Source organism: Thunnus maccoyii, chromosome 24, assembly GCF_910596095.1.
Source record: "Thunnus maccoyii chromosome 24, fThuMac1.1, whole genome shotgun sequence".
Classification (NCBI taxonomy): domain Eukaryota; kingdom Metazoa; phylum Chordata; class Actinopteri; order Scombriformes; family Scombridae; genus Thunnus; species Thunnus maccoyii.
The window spans coordinates 20,018,342-20,040,965 of NC_056556.1; the positions used below are offsets into that span (position 1 = coordinate 20,018,342).

The 22,624-nt window shown below is 37.0% G+C and overlaps 1 protein-coding gene and 1 long non-coding RNA gene across 5 annotated transcripts in view; one reads left to right on the plus strand and one right to left on the minus strand.

Annotated features, from left to right (window-relative positions):
• The window catches only part of runx1 (RUNX family transcription factor 1), an 83,116-nt gene that overhangs the window by 32,398 nt on the left and 28,094 nt on the right, over positions 1–22,624 (minus strand). Inside the window, exon 2 of one of the 4 annotated variants that reach the window (XM_042405170.1) lies at positions 7,177–7,295. The exons of 1 other annotated variant lie outside the window; for it this stretch is intronic. In XM_042405170.1, the coding sequence (XP_042261104.1) occupies positions 7,177–7,264 (88 nt within the window). In that variant the 5' untranslated portion in view covers positions 7,265–7,295. Of the gene's footprint in view, positions 1–1,039; positions 1,614–7,176; positions 7,296–22,624 lie in introns of those variants that run through there. 2 more of the 4 variants (XM_042405173.1, XM_042405172.1) reach the window with 2 other exon arrangements.
• Positions 8,256–13,277, plus strand: LOC121892251. The gene is made up of 3 exons (XR_006094358.1): positions 8,256–8,324; positions 12,160–12,341; positions 12,745–13,277. It is a non-coding gene; the product is annotated as an uncharacterized LOC121892251 (long non-coding RNA).

The following is a 22,624-nucleotide window of genomic DNA, read 5'->3' on the forward strand; positions in this document are numbered from 1 at the left end:
AAAGTTCAGTTTATCATAAAATGGCACTTAACATAACAGGTTACAAGTGTTTTGTGGTTCATATACAAAATGCTTTATCACCTGTAAGCATTTTAAGTCCCAAAAATCTCATGACACTGCAGAAATGTTAAAAATAATCACATTATTTTATTGATTTGATATTATGAGCATGTGGGACACTCAAAGTAGAAATTGTGATATATTTCAAAACGATTTAACTTAGTGTTTTTATTACAAATATACCAAAAATATTCTAGACATTTCCTGTACACAGTCTGTACATTTGGTGGTCCTAACCCCAGTGACAACGTCTGCTATAAAGGCATCATAATTACATGAATCACATTATAGTAGTATAGTAGGCTAATAATATATTACTATACTGTTACTAAACTATCGTATATTATATTAAGGTATTATTTCATTAAAGTGCAATTATAGTGGGGTAAGCAGCACGGTATGGGGAACCATTCAACATTATATTAAAACTGAGTGCCTGGTATATTTTACGAAAAGTTGTTTTAATAATCTTTTGGAAGAAAGAGACTCCCAAACAACACTATCAAATACACACACACACACACACACACACACACACACACACACACACACACACACACACACACACACAGAGAGAGAGAGAGAGAGAGAGAGAGAGAGAGAGAGAGAGAGGCATATTTTCAGTGTGACGGTGCTAACTGGAGAAAACGTTTTCTCTCTCTATCTCCGTCCCTCTCTCTCTCTCTCTCTCTCTGTCTGTCTGTCTCTCTCTCTCTTTTTTTTTTTTTTCCAAAAACCGATGAGGCAAAACTAAAATCGACCTGATCAGATGACTCACAAATGTTGACTGGAATGGACATGAAATCAAATGCATAATATCAAAGATGAGGGACACTGGGATGAATTATGAATTAGTTTTCTTCACATTTTTACACAGCGTACTGATTGAGGTGATGCTGTCAACAACAGCGACTCATACTTTTATAGAAGCGTCAAAGAAAATCTTGAAATTGCACTTTCATAAAGAAATGACCTGTACCGTATTTTGCGTCCCAAAGAAACACCATTTGTGCGCCACAGTGCGTCCACAGATTATCAATTTCCCTGATCTTCAGTATAAATCTCCCGATTTCCTCTTGTTTGCAGCACACGAGGTAGATTCTTTTCTGATGATTTGTCGATGACTTTTCACGTTCGTCAACTTCTTATTTGTCCGTAAAAAATGTGTCCGGTTGCGGTGCGTTATCCCGTCCTCACGCGCCGGATTTAGCCGTTGTGTGTAAAAGACCGTGCGCAGATGCAACAAAACGATGTCCAAAACAGATTTCCAACACTTAGGCGAGTTTTTCTCGTGCTCTCCATACGGAATAACAGTCAGTTTGAGACTTGTGGTGAATTTTGGAACGTCTTCAAAGCTCCTTGTCTTCTCGCAGCTCTAACACATGGTGGGTATCAAAAGTGGAAGGAAACGGACAAAACAGGAAGAGAATCTGCACAAATTTTACTTTAAATCTTGTTTCATCTTAACTGTAACAGCCTTTACCGAATGAACCGCGCTCTCTCTCCACCCCGCAGCTGTCTGTCTCCCTGCCCTTAAATCAGTGGTCATCCCGGTTTACAGCGCCAGGCTTTTACCGGCAGAGCTCTGGATTTGCATTTCATCTGGCCATCTCAGCCAATGGAGAGGTTCGCCGCTGGCTGTCGCTGGAAGGGGATTGACCAATCAGCGCTAGGTCCGTCCGAGAGAAGGCGGGGTTTAGAGGAAAAAGCGAGGGGGAGGCACACAGAGCTGCACTTCCTCCTACTTTGAAGAACTGGCAAAAACTGGCTGCATCTCTTTGAATTCACACTATGTGATCAAATACAACATTATGATATACAATGTAGGATCATGTGTTATGTCTATGTCTAGAAGAGTGAGCCAAATTCGCAGACAAGTGTATTAAAAACAGTTACTTCAAATCAAATAAAGTCGATTTGACTTTTTCACAAATTATATCAAAACAGCATTTACAAATCTCCCAAATTTGAATAACACATGCAAGAAATTTTCCTTTCTGCATCTATCTCTTTCCTTCTTATGTTTGTCCAAATAGACATTTTCTAAAGTGCAGCAGTACCCTGCATTTTCTGAAAAAAAACCTAATGTTTGACAGTCTGCACTCCCTGATATCCACTGAGAAATATTACACAGTGGTATTAGCATTGTGACTTGTTAAAACAACGATAAAGCCAAACCTGGCTGTCAGTACCGGATATAGACGATAGGGGGCAGTAGGTGATCTAAGTCATGAGACAATCTTCCTATGTTGCCTCCTACGTTGCCTCCTGAAAACCTGATGAATGAACAGCAAAGCCAGAGAATATACACAAGCACTGCACTCAGACTCCATTTAAAAAGTGGGATTTTTATGGTGTTGTTTATGAGTAACAGTAAAAATATAACTTTAAACATTGCTTGAATTATTTGGAGTCACTTGCCAATTTAAATATGATTTTCTAACAGCAGTTTGCTTCAATAAAATCTGTTGTTGGATCACAGACAATGATTTAAGTTCACAGTAGGAGAACACATTTATATTACTTGTATTATATTATATTATATTATATTATATTATATTATATTATATTATATTATATTATATTATATTATATTATATTATATTATACTATATTATATTTGGTTTCTCTCTGAATTTATATTACTGCTGCAGAAACTGGCTGTTGAAGTTTTTCTTTTTTTTTGAGGAGTCTTAATGTGTTAGTCTCGTCATGTTATTGTTTAGAATTGGTCTTATTTATTTTTAAGGTTGTAGACACTTCTTATATTGTTTTAAGATGCCGGCTTTTCTGTCTTATTCTGATATGTAGTATATTTTGTAATCTATGTATTATTATTGTTTGTAACTCACTGTTATTGCTGCTCACTTCGGCCAGGATTTAAAAAATATATTTTTTTTAATCTCGATTTGGCTTTCCTAGTTAAATAAAGATTACATAAAATTTTTACTAACGTAGATATGTTTTTTTCAGCATCACATTGATTCAAATGATGATTGTGATTTAATAGAGCAATATTCTACATCTTATATATTTATAACTGATTAATTCGTCATACTTTTCCTTTTAATTTTCAGCTTGTTCTCATTCATGCAGAGATGTTGCTTGGGTCCAGACATTTGAATTCGCTAGAAGCAGAGATAAGATTTGCTATGAAAAAACACCGATGAGAGAATTTCATCATTATATGATTATGTGAAGAAATGATAAGTAACCAGCTGTGTACTGTACCATCACAGTTGTTTGATGGAGCTTTCAGCTCTCCGTCATATGTTTTGGTGAAAGCAAAAATGGACTGATTGATTGAAATGGCTTCCAAATGGTTAAAATTAATTGAAAGAAGATGCTACTTATGAAAAATTGAATATGTCAAAAGCAAAAAATAGATATTTTAAAGTGTTTTGTTTTATTTTCACTGTGTCAACACTGGTATTATTTACAGCATATCAAAATGTTGCTATATATGAATATGCTACTATATCTGTTACAATATGACACTTTCTTACACAAGCCAACATTAAAATTGACTTTAAAAAATACAGTATCTACTTTATAGCTTTGAATAGAAAATACTGAAGTTTGAATTAGCCTAGTACTGAAATATTTAACTTTGAAAACCATCTATGTGAATTTCTTTGGTTTGAAATCCTCTCTTTGAAATTTCCAAAAGAGAGTTTTACAGCTTTGAAGTTTTACAATTTTTTTGGTTCACAAATTCAAATTGAAAAGTTTACAGGTTGACTGACAAAACATAACCTGACTGAACAAACTGATTTTACTCAGAATAAACAGCTTATCCCTCATGAAAAGTTCAAATTTTTCATCTTGAATTTCACCGCATTTGAACAACCTTTTTAAATTTGAAAATGACCAGCTGAGTTTTAGGAACTTGAATACAGTTGACTCAACAATCTCAACTTTATGTTCTCACCTTTTCTGGAGGTGTTTGAGCACATCAAATATCTTCATCAGCACATGTGGTTTGTCCATTTGTCATTTGCTGAATACTGGACACTGGAATTTTCTCTGAGAATTTGTGAATCCAAAAAATCGAAAGAGTAAAGGATGAAGAATCTTAAACTTCAAATCAAGTTTTTTTAATTACACTGCTTAAAATGACCTCCTGTACATTTCAAATAGGGCAATTCAAACCACATAAATTCAGACAAATGGTTTTCAAAATAAAATATTTCAAGGCCATACATTCAGTCATAAGTATTAAGTAGTAATTTCACTTTTTGGTGTTCAGTTATTTACTTCCATACAACATCTTCATGAGTCTGGTATTTAGAGTTATCTGTCAGTTTTGGAGCTAAAGTATGTCAGATAGAGAAACTTAACCAAAATGTACGATACTAATTTTAAATTTAAGAAGGGTATTTTTTTTAATCAAAGCTGGTTAAATAAAGAAGATGACTGAGTTAGTAGTCTTTTATTAAAAAATATATATATAAAAACTTGTGTTAACCCTCTTTCAACATTAAAGGTAGTTTACAGTCCTGTTTCAGCGAGGCCTTTTTGGGAGTCAGTCAGTTTGATTTGAGCTAAATCAACATGCTGTCTGCCTCAAAGTGGCTGTGGGAGGAGTTTTAAGAAAATGCCAGTCTTCCTCTGCATCCATCCTTCAGTAGCCAAAGGGGCAATGATAAAAAATGTAAATGCCTCCTCTCTTGTTTTGTCCCAAGATGGACGTGACGTGATTTGCCCTTGGAAATATCTATTTTTCACTCCCTCGTTATCAGTCTACTTGTTTTTTTTTTCTTTACTCGTTATCTGCAGATAATGATGTGTGGATGTTGAGGTACATTTTCAGATTTTTGTATAGAAATCACATAATCACTGATTGCTAATTTACATAGAAAGCCTGATACAAGATAAACGATACTAATTAATACCTTCCTTACACCCCCCACTGGGATTCAGAACAATTTTCCTACAAGAACATATTTAACTGCCAGCTAAGCACAATTTCATGAAGTTAGTGTCATTAAATCTGACACTGGACATTTATTCCTCATATTACCACACTTAAAAACTATATATCTGTGAAATTCTTAGGCCATATGCAAAATATACGGACAGATTTTATAGAAACAAAGTGGGTTTTGATGCTTATACCAATTCATATTCTCATGTATCATATGCGTATATCCTGTTGGTTATATGTGGCACTGGTCTGAAAATGATGCTTTAAGATACCTCAGCTTGCTGCAAAATGTCTGGAATTTTAATATTTAGTTCAAAATGTAAAATAATTGATTTTATAACCAAATGTAATGCATAAATTCCCTAAAATAAAAAGGACTAGATCTTAGCAGTTTTGACAAAAACAGCCCTGCTATACAGTCCTTTGCAATCTTTATGACTTGAAGATAGAAGTTAAATATTTCTATGAGGAAATACTTCATCAAATGAAAATACTGCATAGATGTATGAAGAGGCATGCAAAACTGAGGAGAGAGAGAGAAAGAACGAGAGAGAGGGAGAGGAGTTGGATTTCACTCAGCCAGCTTTTCCCACTGACTGGCTGTAACATGAGCCTCTCAGTGTACTTTGATCCATTATCAATACACAGTCACAATCACCTTTCAAAGCTATTGATACCAGCATTGTTTGATATTATCAGCTACAGTAAAAAAAACCTTTGTCATCAGTGGATCAGTCAAATAAATACCAAATATTCCTCAATGTAAAATATATAGAATTCCCATAGAATAAAAACAATATGTGGATGTGCTGTTATGATTTCACTGATAAATTGTGTTTTGCATAAATGTGTTTTTCTAATTGTTGCACTGACATTGTTCCCCGCCATAACAGGAACACAGTAATTGAAAACAATGAAGATCTACTTGCAGCTTCAGTCCAGCTAATATTAGTATCAGCCATCTAAAGTGCACATCCAACGGGAGCACATCGTTTGGGTTTTCAATTATGTCATTTGTCATGTATAAAAATATTGCCCCCCAAAAAAGTTTCATATAGGAAATCAAAATAAAAAGCCAATATGATCAGTGCTTTTTTTAAAAAAAAAAAACTATAACTAGCTCCTTGGGATGTCTATACACCCATTAGATTTAATTTGTAACATTTCAACCTGTGAACCTAGTTTTCAGGATGTATTTTCTCAGAACTGCATTTAGGTTATTTAACATTATGAGGAAGAGGACAGCAAATTACACACAACTACAAAAATGTCAAAGATAACACAATTACTGTCCAAGTTCAAGTCCAAGACTTATTTCCATTTACACCTTCATATACCAACAAATCTACACAGTAAATGCTTTATCCTCCATACTATCATCCTCCATTAAATCACTCAACCACCAAGAAATTGCATTCTGAAAAAATACTTAAAATTATCATGAGAATGTAAAGCTCACAACCCATAATTACCATTGTCTGAGCATTCTCCACTTGAGTCACCTTTAAGTCAATGCCTGAGTGTTATTAAGTGCTAATTCTTTGAGAACTTTTTACGTATCCCTCAAACTGCTGCAAAACATCCTGGAACCCTGAAAAGATCCCTTGGAACACCGCAAAGTCATGTCAAACATCTATACACCACTGCGATTACATGACAGATCCATAGAACCCTCTCACGAACCCAGTGGAATCTGAGCGCACCTCTGAAACATCTCTAAGAACTACTTGAACAACAAGTAGAACTCTCTAAAGAACTATTGGATCCCATCCGGGACCTCTGAAGCCTCTCAAAGAATTAAAGAACCACCAAAGAAAACTTGATATCCAATAATCTGAATTTGAGAAGTATAATGGAACAGTACAGAGATGACATCTGACCAGCAAGTCATTACTTCAGTTTCCCATTGAGCAAGGCACTGCAACCCCAGCTGCGTCAGTAGAAGTGCTCAGAGTTTGTACTGAGAAGCCAGTGTTCATGTCAATAGAAGTGTCAGTAGAATATTAAACTATGTGACATGCCTCTTGGAACAACATAATCACAGAAATTAACATTTAGTTAATATTTCTCCACCACAACATGCAATACATGGCAAAAGACTTTCAGTGTAATAAAAATAGAAAACTAGTAAGAAAGACCAGATGTGACGGTGATGATAACTATGAGGTGTCAAGAAGAGTTAGCTTTACCAAAGAGTCCGCTGCCTGTCCGGCCTTTCCTCATCAGGTACATGGCCCAGGACAGGGGGCCAGAGCTGGAGAAAGCCCCAGGGTTCATCCTTCAATCCTGGGTACAGATACAGCAATGGCTGGGGACAAGTTTCCAATGCACCAAAAGGAATAGAACAGATGATATCAAGGGAAAAATAATAATAAGTGGGAAAACAGCAAGAGGGAAACGGGAGAAAATGGGAAGAAAAAGAACAGGAAAAAAGGAAACAATGAAATACTTTTTTTTAACTTTATGTTAGTCCAAAGTCCAAAATATAAAGTCAATACTTAAAAGAGGGTCAGAAAACTTGGCAAAGCGAGAGATACAGCCTGTGTTCACCTTCACCAACTGCTTTTATACCCCTCATTCATCTCCTCACCCCCCTCTCTCCCTCCCTGCATATTAGTAAAAAACAGAATAAAGTGAGGGAGTAAGAAGCGAGGGAGAGAAGGAGGAGAGGATCCAGTCAAGCTTAATTCATTCCCTCCTTCTCTAAAGCGTAGCCACGGGGGACACGACTCCACTTTGCCCTCAGGCTCTTTAAAGCTGCTAATTTCATTTAGCTACTCAAATGATTTTCTCCCTTTTCCCCCTCCCTCCCTCCTGCCCACTTTCTTGCTATTTGGAAGTTCTGGTTGAAAATTGAGGTCACACATTTCAGAGATACGATTGTTTGACTCGGCAATAGCTGATTTTTTGATTTTGTCTTACATTTGGAACAATATTTGTAACATTTGGTTGATGGGCCCTATAAATGGATTTTAGCTTGTATATGAAATGCTAACCATCACTGTTACCATTAATGTTTTAAACGCAATAATTAACATGTCTTTTATAGCAATGACAGTGGCTATTGATCACATTTTGCTTTGTCCCACATTGGTTGCTTATAGCCCTTTCAGACACTACATGACAACGGCACTGCTGTGTTCTGAAACCTGTCATTTCCAGTGGCTTGGACCATGGCACAATGGCTTTTTGCTGTGTCAAGCAAAACACAGGCGCACACTGTGAAGAATACCCACGTGGCCAATAGAAATGAGGCAGCCAGCCAGGCAAGGAAGGCAAAATGGAGGAAAAGTGTCTGAATTCTCTACAATACAACACAACTCAGTAGGCATATCAGGTATGTTTTAGCAGTCAGGTAACTTGTAGGTTGGTAGGTAGCTTGCAGTGTGGGACAGATGCATTTTTGTTGATGGCAACAACAAAATGATATGGTCCCACTAGAGGTTTTGAAAACTCCACCTATTCTGCTCAGTCCTCCACGACTTCCCCAAACACCTAGTCAGATGTGCGCTGAACACAGTGGCCATTAGCCTCTGACTAGGTAGGTAGCTATCAAAACTAAAAACCAACAAAATCCTCAGATTAGCTAAATTTACCTTTCTTAAGCTACAGCAGAGTAAGGAAAGAAGAAAGTCATTATTTTTTCCCTTTTCTCTCCTTCCCTCCCTCTTTTTACAAATCTTATTTGTAAAATTTGGTTGGTATAGATGGATTTTAGCTAGCATGTCTTGTAACGGTGTAGCATTAATAGTGGTTTAATTTTGCTTCATCGCACAATGATTGCTATGGGCCTTTAACAAGCTAGTTAGCTAGCAAAGCTAAAAATGAACAGAATCTTCATTTAGTTTACTGTCATTTTCTTGTGTATGTGCTTACACAGAAAAAAACAAAATGCTGTTCCTTCCAGCCAACAGCAGAGCAACAACAACAGAGAGGACAAAGATATACTATATATCTAAAAATTCTCTCTAAAAAAATGGTAAAAACATACAAATCCCAAGAGAAAAAGAACAGAAAAAGAACAAGCATTTAGCAGCACAGTGCATTAAAGGGAATTTCACAAGAAAAGTACATGCAGTAAAAATACAGGTTGAACTCTACCTGTCTTTAGCAACACCAAAGAGGGTACGTTAAGAAGAAAGAAAGAAGGGAAGGACAAGGGACCTCAGCAGAAAAGAAGGGAAGGAAAGAAAAGAAGAAAATTTAGGAGAGTGTTTTGGAGTATGGCCTAATAAGTAATCATATTATTCCACAAGCCTGCCTGTGGTAAAAGTCACTTACAACGTTATTCTAATTGTTGATTATCTTTATCAATGTATCTTTTCAGCCTCTGCTAGTTGACTTTGAATAAATGTTTTTAACAGCACTAATTTTGACATGTCAAAACAGGAGAGCCCCAGGTATAATAAATAGCATAAAAATGTCTGCATTCCACTTAGTTAGGCCTGTTCCAGAGCCCTGGCACAGTGCACAATGGCCCACTGTGACATGGAAATTATTGTTTATATTAGCTTCACCTGTGTGTTTCCTGAAAAACCCATATTGAAAAATATTTCATTGACAAGTAGTCCAAAATCCCTCTCTATTTACTGTCAGTCATTTTATTTGAGTCAGAGTCAGAATTCTGACTGACTGACTCTGTGAAATTTATTCACTAGTACCTGTTAAAATTCCCACAATAGAACAAAAAAGGTAGTGTCCATGGCATGAAATACTTTCAGTAGCGAGGTTTCCCATTGTATAACAGTCGTGCAACAATACATTTGTTAATAACACAAAATAATGATGATTTTTCTTAAATCTCAGTTTACTGCTCACTAAAGAGGAAAGCACTGAATGTCTATATGGTGTAGTGAAAAAGGAAATTTGAATTTTTCAGTATGCTGGTTAATCCAAGATCCATAAGGCGCTCAGTCAAGGGCGTAAGTCTAGTTTCAGAAGTCAAAGGTCATTCATCATCAACAACAACAACAACAACAAAAAACAAACAAACCAAAAAGAACAAGACAAAAGTGTATTTCTTGCATTAATATACTGTACATCTAGAAAATAACAAATTCTGATAAAATTGTTATCATGCTGTCCTTCAAGCTATTAATGCACTAAACTTAATCATGTTCAGTTTTCTATGATTAATAATTTGTATTAGCATCTTCACTTCAGAGACAATTGTTTTTTTACTGCATACTCTTTGATTGATGTTCAATTCTAGCATCTTTTTAGGAAAATATTAACAGATGAAACAAATAACTCAAGTTAATAAATGATCAAACACCAATATAAAAAATAAAAATTGTTGTGTCATTTTCATCTGAGCTTGATAATTGTCTTTTCAGTTGGTTATAGGGCAGTTGTGTTACTGTGATGCGGGACCAAATTTTTGTTTCTATAATAACAATTATGTAGACCAAATCATCAATTGAAATTAACTGAGACACAGTACACATTTTTTTGCATAGTGTATTCATAAATATGCATACAGTAAAACTAAAATTGTTATGTTATTATAAAGGAAGGTGAGATTTTCAAATTCACAAGGCCTCACCTCAGTCCACACGACATCACTTTGAGTTCGGTTGTATCTTACCTCACAGAACCACTACTTTCCATTGGTTCAAGCAACATAGAGATACACCACCTAACCTCAAGGTGACCACTATGAACACACACATGCGCACACACACATGCATATGCACACATTGGTAGATGTTGAGCTTGCCACAGTGTCTCTCCCAGAGGTCCCTTGGCTGGTGACATCACCACAACTCCTTGTGTGTGTGCTTCACAGAGAGACACTGTATGTGACTGTGTGTGAAAAAACTCCCTGTAACCCTCAATGTCATCCAACCTCAGACCAACAGTGTGTGTGTGTGTGTGTGTGTGTGTGTGTGTGTGTGTGTGTGTGTGTGTGTGTGTGTGTGTCACAGGGTTATGGGTTATGGTGACCACAGTGGTCATCTGAGGCGTGTGTGTTCATATTGAGCCAAAACTAAGTCCACAAAACTCTTATTCTCTGTATGTATATTAAGTGTGTGTGTGTATGTGTGGAGGTTGATGGTAAGATATAGTGTGGTTCTGGAAACATAAATGCTTGGGCAGACAGATAGATGATTAGTGTTGCCCTCACACTTTTTCAACTCCTTTAATTTTATACAAATTTCACGGAAATTTGCATGTAGTTTACAGAGACATTTTGCAAAGAGGGTGGTGCAATTTAGTACAAATTACAAGGAAAAACTGAAAAAAGTGTTAAGTTGGTTTAGTTGGTGAGTGCCAGTTCATTATATTTGGTACATAGTTATTAAATTCTTAATAAATTAGACTTTTACCAATTCTCTCACTGACAGAAAAATTTAGTTTTCAGTGTGTGCCTTTGTGTGTAAAACTACATATACACACAGCTATAATCTGCACATTTCCTGTATATTACCAAATTATACAACCCTTTCAAAGAAATGTCTGGAGAATTAACAGCAACTACTTTTAAGACATTACTGTAAACCTATTGTAACCTAGTTGGTTAATGTATCATTTGACACACAAAACTACATACTGACTACATTTTTTTTTCTTACAAATTAACAACTACATATGAACCCAAATATAGAGAGCAGGTACTTACGAACTAAAGCAACTTAACACTTTTTCCATTTTTTTCTTATAATTTGTGCAAAATTGCAGCATCCTCTCTGTATAATCCTAAAAGTTAACCATTACATACCTGCAAATTACTAAAATTTCCAGGAAATTAGTATTATAAAATCAAGGGACCTGTCAAATAAACCAACAAATGTAATTTAATTGAAGTGACAAAAGTGGGGCTCCCTGCTGGAGTAGGGGTTACTATACTGATCATGAATGGCAACTTCCCCAGTTCAAGTCCAGCCTGGGTCCTATATGCATGTATTTCTTCCTCCCTTCATTTCCTGTTATCTGTATATTGTCAACTTGGTATTAAAAAAAGTTGCATAGCTACTGAAAAAGTCAGAATCAAACAAACACCATTCCTTCATCTCTTCTTTATGGGACTCTAACAGCTGTGACTACTCTACAATCAGTTGTAAAACTCAGTACAGTATGTGCAACATCTGTGGTGCAAAGTGCAAATTAAAGCATTCAACAGTCTTTGACATTCATGTGAATTTCAAAAACAAAACTACGCTTTGTTTCAGGTTGGGTTGTGACCAAGGAAATATTTCTCTCTCCAGCCACAAGCGGTAACACAACTGAAGCTGCTGAGTGTCGCAAGCACTGCTGGAGCTAATTTTAAGACTTAAATGCAAGTCAGTGATCTTTGACATTCCGACTTAAGGTTTGCAGTGCATTTGAGATGCAAAAGAGCATAAAAAAACAGGTAAGTCAAGAAAATTTATATAAAACATGACATGTTGTAATACATAAAAAGGCTTGAAATGTTTTTAGCATGTTTAATACTGCTGCCACAAACACATGTGAAAATAGGTAGGTCTTCCAGATGGAGTTGTGAAAAATAATAATTAGGGTATAATGTGAACCAAGTTGAATTTGAAAACTGTGAGAGACAGTTGAATACTCTGGGAAAAGCATGTAACTGGATCTTGTGTTAATATTTTTGTCTCATAGTCTCAATATGTTAAACTACAGTAATCTACTGGTTTATTTTAAAAAAATAACTTGTTTTTATGGTGAAACTAAACTACTGCATTTCTTATTTGTAATCATCATCTTTGGAGGTGAAGTGTTAAAGAAATCTCTCTTTCTCTGTCTCTCTCTGCCAGCGGCTGTCTGTCCCTGTCCCCTGAGTTGAGGCCACCCTGAGGCCAGTGACAATGGCATGGCAAGGATCAATACCACATACACACATAAACACACACTCTGCCACCCTGAGTGAGGGATCGATGAAGGGATAGAGAGAGTCTAGGGAAAAGGAGACTTCCTCTGGTTTTTATCTCTCCCGTCTCTCATCAGCACCTTAAACTCTTCATGACATTCTAGCTAAAGGATAGCCACACATTTTGGTGTTTAATTGTTGTTCAATATGAACAATTTTTACATTAGAGATTAGATTAGAGATTTGAGCAAATTAAATTAACATGTCATTGACTTTGAAGCACACTGAACCTCAATGAATTTACACTTTTCTGAACATCTTGTCTCTAAACTCTTATGTAGAGAAAATTCATTTGAGAATAGATCAAATTAGTAATTTAATTCAGTGATAAAATCAGACTTTTTAGGTTGAATAGTCTGTACAATATCATTTAGCATTTATAGAATACATACACATGTCGTTCAAGGCCTGATTAATATATTTTTGTGAATGAATTATACATCTATGCAGAAATTAAGGCCACATGAAAACATGTTCTAAGATACATTTAAAAATTGAGTTTACAGTCAGAATTCTTTGACTAAAGTGAAAAACATGAATTTGAAATATATTTAATGAATCTTACAGCTAAATATTCTATTGTGAAAGTTGTAAGTTGAGTTAAAGAGGATAAGATTTTTTTTTTTTTTTTTACACTAATCCTCCTCTATACATCGGAAATCAGTTATGTATGTATAGTAATGTAGGTTTTTAAGGTAAAAACAGTATTTGGAGATTGCAACTATGAGTAAAATGTTCAATAGTAGTAAATGAGCTTCAGTCATTAAAATATGTAGAAACACCTTCAACAAATTAATCACTTGAAAACACATGAAAGTGTGTTTGTATCCATGTGTTGGTTAATACAACAGTGTCAGTGATGTCTTGTCTTTTTGTCTTGAGTGAGTGCAACTCTGCTTTGTAAAGCTGCTTTTCAGTGAATCTTTTTACTGAGCAAAGCCACAGAAAGGAGGTTCATGTTGCCTAAAACTAAAACAAATATGATACAGAAAACAGTAGTGTACAGAGCAATGGTCAGGTGGAACTCATTGCCAGTGCATATTGTTCAAGAAAATACTGAAGAGCTGTTCAAATTTTTGTTAAAACAGTATCTCCAAACAATACAGGAACCATAACTGAATTGTGTTTGTGAAAGCTGAAAGAAATAAAATGTATGTTTATTAAGAATGACTATTTATTTGTATGAAAAAAGTTTGCTATGAATTCTTGAGAAGTTGTGACTGATTAAGAATTTTGTGTTTGGCTTTAATGTCCCGTTGAAAGGATAACAATTTTATTTGTTAATCCTATGAGATGAGCTTGTTTGTTTGTCGCGTTTATGTGGTTATAGTGTGTATGTATAAGTGTGTATGACTATATGTGTGGTAGACCCCAGGATGAATAGCTAATGCTTATACTGGTGCTAATGGGGATCCAATGGGGATGGAAAGACAGAAAGAAAGCTTCATGTAAAACTGTATTGAATCATTACATTACATAACCTAGAATTGGGCTTGATACGTAGTATGTAACGTTTTAAATCAGTATTTTATATTACCTTTAATTTTTGCCTATATTTATTTTCTTTTACCATTTTGTGCCTGTGATCTAGTCATGGATTTATTTTTACATTTGATCTTTGTTTAAAAAAAAGTTCTTTGGTGTATTTGTTGCTTTCTGAATGTGCAACTCATCAGTCTTACTGTAGTAAAAAAACAAAAACAAAATAGAAACAAGAAAAAAAAAACTAAAAACCATGTTGAAATTATAATATGGCAGTTCACAATTACAATAACACAGAAATACACAACAGTAATTTGAAGTAGGTGTAATAAATCTGTATTTTTAACACTATTGTTTTGATCTGTCATAGAAACAGATGTTCGTTAATATACACACAAAAAAGATGATTCATATTGAAGTACCCGGTAACAGTGATGTAAAGTAGAGCTGGGTATGTCTGTTCAGTGGCACTTCAGCTCCTCAGTCAAAGCACTCTCATCAATTGATCAGTGACGGAGGAGTTAGCAATTGTCTCTAGTTAACAGAGCAGCCAGTTCAATCTCTCTCTCTGTCACACACACACACACACACACACACACACACACACAGTATATGCACACACACACCTCGTCTATAATTCATGGGGTGTATTGTGCGGATGCAGTTAACTGCCGCTTAAAAGTAATTAATTGATTTTCTGACATATCAGCTATCAGGAGCACCAAATGACATGCACACGCACACGCACACACACACACACACGCACACACACTTAGGCAGACACTGATATTCATGCACTGACACATTACAGTGTTATATAGACTCACACATACATATAAACACATACACACCGGGTTGGTGTATGGTGACACATACAGTACACACACTCAACCTAGTTGTAATTATACTGCTGTAATAAGAAAGACCATCCCCTCAACACCTTTCACAACACACGCACAACACTCAGAAAACCCAATTTTTCATTTTATTAAGAAAAAGAATTCAGAAAGAAAACAAATTTAATTATTCTATCCAGTTTTTACAAAAAAGGGGAACAATGTCCTTTATTCTACCATTAAAATTATAGTGATTTTTTGTCTTTTTACTGATTAACAGTAATATTTTTCTGTGTTTTGCACATCTTTACCTATCTTTATTTGATATATTTTTTGTTTTACCCCCACTGATGCATTGCCACATTACCTTTGAGATATTATTATCATTACTGCAACAAGATTGAGGAGACTGCATCTAACATGGTGCTACTTAGTCAAAATCTGCTGGATTACTTTATGGCACAATGGGGCATTGCTTTATGGCATTAACTGTGAAGGGGTGCTGCTGTAAAGCTTTCAGAGCTTCTGCCAGCCGCAGATGGAGGAAGAAGTGAAACGTTGATGGTCACCAAAAGTCTCCAAAGGTAGTCATTTCTTGTGGCAGACAATTTTTCTATATTTTTCTTACTGTCAAACAATAGCCCTTTTTGATCAAATAGTTCCAGGAACTATGGAACCAAAAGCAGGAACTTTCCTCAGAGACTAAGAACCTCCTTTATTTCCTGGTTCCTTCAGTCAAAATGCAGACAAAGTTCCTGACTTTCTTAAAAGGTTCTTGGTCAGTGAGGAGACCAAAACTGATGATGCTGAAAGTAGTCCTAAAAAATACACAATTTCCTCCAGATTGATTAAAGTTTGCTAAAAAGTACAGAAACCAGCTGTTTTAGTAAATTACTGAGCCCTTTTTAGAATTGAAACTATACTTTTATGAGCTGCTGTAAAATATTCACCTCCAGTAGGAACAGTGGGCTTGGTGCTGAGAGCCACAGTCAGAGAGTATTTGGAGATGAACTGACACGTTGTTGATTTTGGTCTTTCCATAAGATTTGCTGACAACACAGAATATATATAATATTGTGTCCTGGGCCTGTTTGCCTGATTGACAGATTTTTCAGCTTATGACAGTCAGCTGTGCTGATTAAAAACCTGTAGGTGAAGTTATAGATGCCACATGTATGTCCACAGTCTTTGTTCTGATGTTAAGAAGAGGCAAGAGGGACCTGCAGCAATTTGGTATTCATTTTGAGAACTACAATACCAGCAATGTGAGATAGAAGCTACCAGTAATATCTGATACTGACAATGTTCATTAGAAATAGATAATGCAAGAGAGCTGGTAGATCTGTTGTCACTTTTTCTTTGTGTAAATTCATCTCAATCAAACATGGTAATAGTTGAAAAACTACTGAAGAGTGTGTGTCTTCATCCTGTGTATGTGTGTGTGTTGAATTATTCAGCCAGCCTCTGCGATGAGAGAAGACTGGATTATTCTTGCTAAACTAGAAATTGATTTTCTGACACAAGAAATGAAGGACAGAGAGAGAGAGAGAGAGAGGGAGAGAGAGAGCGAGGGAGAGAGAGAGAGGGAGAGAGAGAGAGAGAGAGAGAGTGAGAGCACATCTATTCAATCATGCACACAGTCAAAGTTAGTTAAGTGTTCATTCTTTCAACGTAGAAATAGAAATGGAGGAGGACAGAAGAAGAAAGGTGAGACAGTGTGCATCTGACAGAGAGAGAGAGAGAGACAAAATGAGACAGAGACAGCAAGAGAGAGGTAGAGGGAGCTTAGAACGTAGAGCTTAGAGAGGTAGAGAGAAGAAGATAGAAGTGCCTCAGGCTGTGTTTAGTGCAGTTTGAATGGCTGAGCAGGTGCATTAGAGCAGAAACTCTCTCTCTCTCACACAGACACACACGCACACACACACACACTTAAAGGACAAACATAAATGCAAACTGCAAACTGGACAGTGAACATGGACATGACAACAGATCAGAAAGGTTTACTACGAGGAAGTCCAACTCCATCGCACCAACTGTCTTTGACGTCTGCACTAAGAGATGAATGAGCTGAATCCTGTCAGATTCCTCACACACACACACACACACACACACACACACACCACTCTCGTATCTTTTTTTGTCCACAGTTTTCAAAATCTGGCAGTAAAATCGCCAACCTTTTAATGATCAGCACTTACTTTCAAAAACAGTGATGTTAAAGGTATCCTGTGGACTTTTTCACCACCAGCAGCACTGCAATGTTTTCACTGCGTCAATCAGCGTGAAACTGTCGCCAGTTTCACGCTGATTGACAATTAGTGCTGGTAATGCACAAAGAAGCACAGCAACGCATCCACAAAGGAAGTGAAGAAGAAGACTTTTAGAAAGCAAACATGAAGATTTGTTCGTAAGTGGCATGTACAAGTGATTTCAGATAATTAATTTTCTTGTCTTTAGAATTTTCTCTGAGGTATAGATGAAATTTATCTAGACATGTCCTACGATTCATGAACAGACAGTTTGACTTGCTGCACAATGCAAAAAACACTCATTTGACCTGAAATCATAATGTCTTCATCTCAGTGAATTTAAATATAACACCGAAATCAACTGAAATACAATATCGAAGTAGACAAACTCAGGCTAATGCAAAATTAATATTCTGTTCACCATATTTATGATTTTGTCGCAGATTATTTGGATCTTGATTGGGGTGGTGGTTGACTAAGCAAAGTAGACCAGGGCCACATTTCAGCTTCTAGGAAATCAGTCCAAACTGGCGAAACATTCTCAGAGTGATGCATTTTTTGTTCTACTTTTAGGAGTATGAGTAAAAGCATTTTATCATCTTTTTAACTTGGGAAATGACTCCTCTCTGTGCTGATATTTAGGAGAGCTTAACAGGTCTTCTAACCTAATCTTAGGAGCTGCAGGAGACAGCATTCAGGCAGAGACATACATGGGAGGTGAGATATTTATTGACAACAATGAGACTATATGAGGGACCACTGTGGCAAATACCAAATCATTTTTTGACTGACCTTGTGCAGAATGCACAAGAGCACATGCTCTCCTCAAAAATCTTGCAACCTCGAATATATATAGTCTTGCAACACTGATGATTAAACTTGGATAGCTGGTACAGCTTATCATATAATGTGTAGATTCATTCATTTCCAAACCACTCAGAAAAAAAAAAACAAGCTTCTTCCATGCAAATGGTGGGTTTATTTAATTAATAATTCATTTATTAAAATGAAATAGCTGATAGCTGAGCTATATCTAAGAGGTATGTTCATATTGTTATGGTAATAAACAATAAATAAATAATATTCTCCACATGTAAGGGCACATGAGTTAACCTAGTGTATGATGGCACATCAGTAGCAAAATATGCGAGCGCAAATGAGATCCACATGCACGGGTGCAGAGGAGCTGCATGTAAAACTCAAACAGCCACACATGCATATTATTTTTGAGTGCACTTTCACAGTACTAGTGCACAGAATATCTCTGCTTGCGCAAGCAATATTGTAGCCTATAAGGAGAAAACCATGCTTTGAGCATGTACAGAATCTGAAGGAACGTGTGACTGTTATCCCCAAACGCACAACTATCACTGCTCTCCTGCTCGCAAAACTTTCACCTGCTCGCTTGTGAAAGTGAAAGTGTTGTATTGTATCTGTAATATCATATAATAGATTACAATCTTGGTCTTTTATGATTGGCCGTTGTCTTTGCATCAGCACAAGTAAACAAGAGAGGACGATGAAACACTGTTGATTAATCTGTTGATTATTTTCTCGATTGATCAATTGGTTTTTTGGTTCATAAAATGTTAGGAAATGGTGAAAAAAGTCGATCACTGTTTCCCAAAGCCCACGTTGATGTTCTCAAATGTCTTGACGTTTTGTCCTGACCAACAGTCTATAGATAATAAAAAAAGATATTCAGTTTAGAGGATATAGAGGACTAAAGAAGCTAGAAAATATTCACATTGGAGAAGTTGGAATCAGAGAATTTGGACATTTTCAATTTTACACCTTTAATATTTTAAAGCGCAACTATCAGAAAACTACAGCAATTTAATTTTTGCAGCTGAGAGTGGTAAAAGGCACTCTGCTGAAAGGCATGTTTACACTCTTAGGTTCACTTTCAGCATGACTCCTGAGAGGCATTTTGAGATGCTTGATAAATATGGGCCCAGGTGTCTTTCTTTTCATCCCTGTCCAGCCTGGAGATCTGAGGTATATAATCCCAGCTGCATGTCCCAGGTCTCCACTGGGCTTTCCTCCCTGTTGGATGTCCCTGTCCCCAATGTCCACATTACATCTACAGGGAGGCTTCCAGCAGACATGTTAAGAATCAGGATTCAGCCATAGACTGTAAAAAAATAATGGATGTAGCCACCGTGAACCCATTCCGTTTTGAAGCCTCGAATTTGCATTTTGACCATCACCATCTTGGATTTTTGGAGCCAGAGGTGACCATATTTGGATGAGAGGGAACTCACCCTAATGCTAGCTGCCAGCTTGGTTAGTACAGTGCATTTACGGTCTATGTTTAACTGTGCTAATGCTAATGCTAATTTTTGCTAGCGAAAAACAGGCTTAAAGCCATTAAAACAAAATGTACTTACTGGAATTACCACATTGGCTTCACTTTTCAGACTCAGAGCTACCCGCTTGGATGTTAATGCTGCTAGGTTGTTAATGCTGGCACTGCTAGTAGGTCAGTGGATAGAATGATAGATTGACTGATGTAGACAGATGGATGGATGGATGGATGAAGGGATGGATGGATGGATGGATGGAGCAGCAGCAGTGCTGTGTAGATAGACGAATGAATCCAGGCCCTGAGGGCAGGAAGAGGAGGATGAGAAGAGGATAGAGGAGGAGATCCCTGAGGAAACGAGGGATGAATGGAGGAGGACAACAGAGAACCAGGATTGATGATGAGAATCTTTTATCTATAAGTGTTACTTCATGTAGGTAAATAAATTCTGCAGTCACATAACAGGTGTTTAATCAAACATATCTATCTTGACACTGTTTTAAAATATTGTTAATATGTTATGACAGTCCATTCCCTCTAATTCTTAGTGCTTTTTAAGGCATAAACAAAGTCAAAATAATGTTAATGTTAATCTGACAGAACTGAATTCAGACTTGAGTTGTGTTCAAAGTGTTACAGAAATGTTACAGGTCTGACCTAGTAGGGTAAAGGGGGGGGGCTGCTGTACACAGCTGTAGTGATTTTAGTGATTCTTTGAGACATGGGGAAATTCATATCAGACTGTTGGACACTGGTCAAACCCACGTCATCACCATTCCCATAAGACACAGGTCCACTACAGCTGGGAGTTGAATGTGACGTCAATAAAAGTGGATGGTGTTTGTACTCTGAGGAATTAACATGGTCCGTACAGTCAACAATGTGAAGCTGCTTCAGGCAGTCAACAATATGGAGCTGCTTCAGGCATCATCATCTATTTGGTTGGATTTATGTGGACTCTCTTCTTTGTGTGACCACCTTAAAAACATTACTGCAACAAGTAATACTCTACAATCAGCTTCAATCAAAGGTACAATCAAACAGAGCAGAATTTTTGTCGTCATACTTGTGTGCGCCACAACACAACCAATTAGATTCCTGAATGGCAACCCATGTCAAGGACCCCATTTACATGTAGTTGACTCACCTCCAACCCTGGTCAAGAGGAGGGTCATGACGGAGGGTCCGCTGACACGGGTTGACCCATACAGATAGAGTTTAACCCGCGACACTGTGTCTGTCTGAATGGGGTATGAGACAGGTAACTTCTCTTTCAATGGAACAGCTGCAAGTTACTGAGTGATGTTTCAGAGTTTGAGTAGCCATGTGTTTTACAAAACTCTACAGGCTGTAGTTTTACCTCTGAGTGCTAAAAGCCAGGGTCTGCTTGAAACTAGTTTGTGTGAGATGTTGTCCGACCACTTCTGAAGGCAAAAGTATTATTTAAAAGTATTTTAGTAAGTACAAAAGTATTTACATCTGTTCAGAAGGCCACACTTGAAGGAGAGAATCTTGCTGTCATAGAGAGGGGTGAGACATGATGATTGTTTAAATATGGGGATAAAGGTGCACAGTCTAGAACAGTCTCTCCTTGAATGCAGTCAGTTGTTCACACAAAAAGTTAGTAGTAGTATAAAGAATGAAAAAAGAGAGCTGGTGAAAAAAGTTCAAATCCTGCTTCCTTTCTCACCTCCATACCTGATCAATTAACGTGTGTAATTGGAATCAGTTAGAGCATACTCATGCCTTCAGAAAGACTGTAGTCAGCAGGACTACAGTGAGCATTAATCTGGTGGAGGACAAATAATTGTGGCATTTAGTGAGTGTGTGAAGACAAAAAGTCATTCTTACCACCTATGATATACAATGTAATATACATTAGATATATTATATCAGAGGTGACCTGCACTGAACTGGTAAAAATCTTATGCATGACAAGGCAAATCATCACTGTACACTTCTTTAGATGTTCTGCTAACTTTGGGATAATTGTATTTCTAAGGTACACGTTATGTCAGTAGGTTTCACTTCAGCATTTACAGTCTCCACAGTCATAAGAGAACACTGTTCATTATCAACAGTCACTATAGACAGCCACAAAAATCAATGCCTGCCTTCCATGGCCTAGATCATTCCTGACAGTCAGAGGAGATTTCCAATCAACTAATTAGCCATTCACACCCCTCAGGCTTTGGTTATTTTATGCTTTTTGTAACGTGTGTGTGTGTGTGTGTGTGTGTGTGTGTGTACTTGCATGCTAGCCAACCTTGAAGACTCTGGAAAACACAAACGGATCATCAAAGTGGAAGGAACCAGCAGAATCAGCCAATCAGACACTTTAAACTCAACCACAGAGTCCCAAACGAGCCAATGAATAAATTAGAAGGCTTAGTCGCTGGGCGGAATTTAAAATACAGAATAGAAGGGCGCTAATGGGTACGGGCCACACATACACACATAAAGACGACACTTTGCATTCACTTGTTAACCACAATGTGGGGACAAATGGGGATGGAGGGAAGAGAGGGTGGGTGAGGAGGAGTAAGAAAAGGGTGAGGCGACTCTTTGCATGACTTCTTCGTTAACCACAGGACTAAAGGGACCTCGCCTCGCCTCGCACAGGATAGCCATCCCACCAGACTTTACAGACACGCACCCGCCATCTCACCCATTAAAACTGAGGGGAACCGATGTGGTTTGGAGAAAACCAGGCTGGGAACATTCAGAAAGCTCTGAATGATCAGAGACTTCATCGATCGTCAGATGGTTGTTCCCTTTTGGCGGTTTCTCATGCTGCCGCTTCGAAACTTCGGAGGAGCTTAGAGTCAGTGGGGAAGTGTAGCGAAACAAAGAGGGCAACTCAAAATAGAGAGGGCTGACGACATTATTTAAAAA